Source organism: Oryx dammah, unplaced genomic scaffold (assembly GCF_014754425.2).
Source record: "Oryx dammah isolate SB20612 unplaced genomic scaffold, SCBI_Odam_1.1 HiC_scaffold_16, whole genome shotgun sequence".
Classification (NCBI taxonomy): domain Eukaryota; kingdom Metazoa; phylum Chordata; class Mammalia; order Artiodactyla; family Bovidae; genus Oryx; species Oryx dammah.
In genome coordinates this window covers 10,441,441-10,445,562 of record NW_024070200.1, presented here as the reverse complement: position 1 = coordinate 10,445,562, position 4,122 = coordinate 10,441,441, and the positions used below count along the sequence as shown (strand labels likewise).

General features: G+C 47.2%; 1 protein-coding gene across 1 annotated transcript in view; it reads left to right on the top strand.

Annotated features, from left to right (window-relative positions):
- The first annotated feature begins 2,516 nt into the window (after positions 1-2,516).
- LOC120875692 (serpin A3-8-like) overlaps positions 2,517-4,122 on the top strand; it is an 8,413-nt gene continuing 6,807 nt past the window's right edge. Inside the window, exons 1-2 of the mRNA XM_040257612.1 lie at positions 2,517-2,577; positions 3,228-3,283. Of these exons, the coding sequence (XP_040113546.1) occupies positions 2,517-2,577; positions 3,228-3,283 (117 nt within the window). The remainder of the gene's footprint in view (positions 2,578-3,227; positions 3,284-4,122) is intronic.

Below are 4,122 nucleotides of genomic sequence, written 5' to 3'. Positions count from 1 at the left end.
ACAAAGTGAAGAGGAGCTAAAAAGCTTCTTGATGAAAGTGAAAGAGGAGAGCGAAAAAGTTGACTTAAAGCTCAACATTCAGAAAACGAAGATCATGGCATCCGGTCCCATCACTTCATGGGAAATAGATGGGGAAACAGTGGAGACAGTGTCAGACTTTATTTTTTGGGGCTCCAAAATCACTGCAGATGGTGACTGCAGCCATGAAATTAAAAGACACTTACTCCTTGGAAGAAAAGTTATGACCAACCTAGATAGCATATTCAAAAGCAGAGACATTACTTTGCCGACTAAGGTCCGTCTAGTCAAGGCTATGGTTTTTCCAGTAGTCATGTATGGATATGAGAGTTTGACTGTGAAGAAGGCTGAGCACCGAAGAATTGATGCTTTTGAACTGTGGTGTTGGAGAAGACTCTTGAGAGTCCCTTGGACTGCAAGGAGATCCAACCAATCCCTTCTGAAGGAGATCAACCCTGGGATTTCTTTGGAAGGAATGATGCTAAAGGTGAAACTCCAATACTTTGGCCACCTCATGCGAAGAGTTGACTTATTGGAAAAGACTGATGCTGGGAGGCATTGGGGGCAGGAGGAGAAAGGGACGACCGTGGATGAGATGGCTGGATGGCATCATGGACTCGATGGACATGAGTCTGAGCGAACTCCGGGAGATGGTGATGAACAGGGAGGCCTGGCGTGCTGCGATTCATGGGGTCGCAAAGAGTCAGACACGACTGAGCTACTGAACTGAACTGAATGGTGTCAAAGCTTTTTCCTCATGGGCAAGAGTATCTCTTAAGATGTCATCAGTATGCCATTAATTTTTTTTTTCCTTTTGTGTGGTTCATAAATATTTATGGCATCTCCTGGACACAGAGGAGGGGATATTGAAAAATGATTCCTGGCTCAGGAGGTAAACACGTTCCAATAATTCTGTAGCCTCAGTGGCCTGTAGAGAGGTGTCCTGGAGGGTATTGCTTTAAACATAGGAGCCATTAAATTCAGCAGCAGTACAACTGATATTACCTTTGTTTACATTCTGTGTCGTAATTCCCTTATGTTCTTATCAGGCCCTAGTGACACTGTGCCATGACTTTCCTTGCATAATTGATGCTGTGGAAATGGAAAAAAAAAAAGTCCTGTATGAACACTAGGGACCAAGCAGACCAGTGAAGTTTCCAAAAGCTCAGAAAAGAGGCTGAAAGATGGTCAGAGGTGGCCAGAGGTCCATGTGGCCCTGGAGTATTAGCTTGGAACTCTAGGTGACTGGTGGCACCCAGGACTGTTTAGACCTATACACCATCCTGAAAGTTAGCTGGAAAAAGTAGAAAACTTTTCTGCCTTTACATTGCCTGAAGGTCCAGACTAAGCCATTTCCATCTTAAGGAAAACGATGGCTCTCCTGGAGCTAGATAATTCGAGAACACACAAGGAAAATGTTAGGACAATGTTAGTAATGATACTTAATGTCTATTCTCATTGTCTCTCAAGGTAATTATCCCCTTCCCATTTTTTAGTTAGGGCATGGCACCCCGTGTGGAATGTTGGCTACACCAGATAGCCTCCCTTGCAGCTAGGTGTGACCATAAGACCAAACCCTGGCTGACGGAACAGAAGCAGAAATGATATAGGCAACATTTAGCACATTTCATTCAAAGAAAAAGGTGTGTTTTTCCCTTTCCCTCTGGCCCTTAACTGGAATGTGGACTCAGCAATGATCCATCTGGGAAAGGGCAAATAAACATCAGAAATGGCAGAATACGATAGAACAAACCTGGGTCCTGACTAAGTCGGGGCCAACACGTCAACCCAGGGCCTGCATCTGGACCTACTGGGAGGGAAATAAACTGCAGTTTTGTTTCATCCACTGTTTCGTTGGGATTCTGTGTAGCTTAAAAATGCGTAGCTATTCTGGAAATATTTGGTGCCTGAAAGGATGCAAGCTTTCATTTCAGGAAGGGTGAGGCCAAAACCTTCTCAGTCATATCAATGCTTTACAGTCAACAAGTATTTACTTAGTACTTAGAGGTGGCAGCAAGACTTCCCTGGTGGCTCAAACAGTAAAGCGTCTGCCTACAATGCTGGAGACCTGGGTTCAATCCCTGGATCAGAAAGATCTCCTGGAGAAGGAAATGGCAACCCACTCCAGTACTCTTGCCTGGAGAATCTCAGGGACGGAGGAGCCTGGCGGGGTCGCACAGAGTCAGACATGACTGAAGCGGCTTAGCAGCAACAGCAGAAGCTTGAGGTCACACCTGGTGAGGAGTACTTCTTTGATTGAGGTATTCAGTCCAAAGCCAGTGGTTTCCAAACTGCTTGGTGGAACTCCTACAGGTCACAAAGGTCTGTCAAGGGTTTTCATAGATAGAGGGTTGTGACTATGAGGGATAAAAGAGAAGGATTTTCCCATGAGCCCTAGAAAGACCTGGGATTAGCTCAAAGAGAAATCTAAGGGGACCTCAAAGCCAGAGATGAAGGTCAACTAGCTATTAGGGTAAAGCAATAGGGAAGGGGTAAGGATGAAGGCTGAGACACAGCAGAACCCCAAAGACAGATGGTACCAGAGAACAGAGGCCCCAGGCCCTCTCACCGCCCTCACACCCCCTCTCTGAGAAAGTCAATCTTGCTGCAGTCAAAGCGCATTACCTCTTAAAACATATCTGAGACTGTGTTTGGCTATTCCTATCACATACACACAGGTACACACATATACACGAATTAGAGAGAGGTGGCTTATAAAGGAAACAACACAATGCTAATGGGGCATTCCCAGAGTGACACAACTCTAGGGAATGTTTTCCAACGTCTGTCTCTACAGTCCTTGGATTATTACACAGTCCTCAGTGAGGATATCATAAACATGGGGGAAACTAACAAGACCAACATTGTTTTAAAAATCACAATAATCAGGGATATTTTTCAATCTCCTTTTTTACAATTTTCTGAATTTTCACATACTCTTCAATGAGTTTTCTTAAACAGGAGAAAACACTCTCAAGGGAAATTTTTTAAATGTATTTTCAGTTTTAACAAACAAAAAGGTAGTGGTTTCTGTAACTAGGTTGTTCAAATAGATTTAACCTGTTGAACAGACCAACCTGTTACCAAGAATGGTCATCTGCCCATTTCCAGTCAGAGGACAGAGTCCAGTGTTGTCCCCGCCTGTGTTTCACAAGCGTGGGAGGAGGTCTTTGCAGGATAAATAGGCAGCAGCACCGGGGAAACTCCAGCATCTGGGCAGGCAGCGGCTCTGGATCCACTGCCCACATCCCGCTCTCGCAGGCAGGTAATCCGTGATGCTCCCACACTGGGAGCCAAGGGACCCTTCCCCAGGGTGGTTCTGGCCTCGATCAGGAGTTGGTAGAACCTGAAGCAGGAGGGAGGCAGGAGGACCTGTGTCTGATGCTGGGAAGGTTCTGAGTCCTCTGAAGACCAGTCCTCTCTCTGGGTCTCAGTGTTCATCCTGCAAAGGGAGGGCTGTGCCACCAGGGCTTCAGGGAACATTTCTGCTTTTGAGTCTTTGGGGTTGAGATTCGAGCCAGCTGTGCCCCATCCAGCTGTGCATCCAGCGTCAGGTCAGAGCTCCCCCGAGGGCCCTGAGGTGTGTCTCCTTGCCTGGCACAGGGTGCTGCCCTCAGAGAGCCCTGGAGATGGAATTAGTGCAGTGCATCCCTCTGGGCAGAGGCTGCAGGGTATCCGGGGGCAGGGGCGGTTCTGGGCTCCACTGTCCAGGGCCCCCAGCCAAGTGGACAGGAACTGAGTCTGTCCAGAGCCAGACAGGAACTGAACAGAGCCAGCCCTCCAAAATGGCCAAATACACAGGAGCTACTTCTCCAAATATAATTTTGGAGGAAAATGTTTAACTCTTTTCTAAAGAAATGAAATGGTTGCATCAGCCCCAAGTTGGGGCAATTGCTTACCTCTGTGCCCAGGCTTGTTTGGGACCTTTCCCCTAGCCTCTGGGCAAGACTCAGCTCAGGCTCCTCTCTTCCAATTCCTCCTCCTCCTCCCCTCTCCATCACACCACCCCAGCAGCCCTCCTTCCTCTAAACCCTGAGATGAGAGGCAGAGGCTGAAGGGAAACAGCCCTATTTGCTGAGGTCACCAACTTTGACCTCAGTCTCT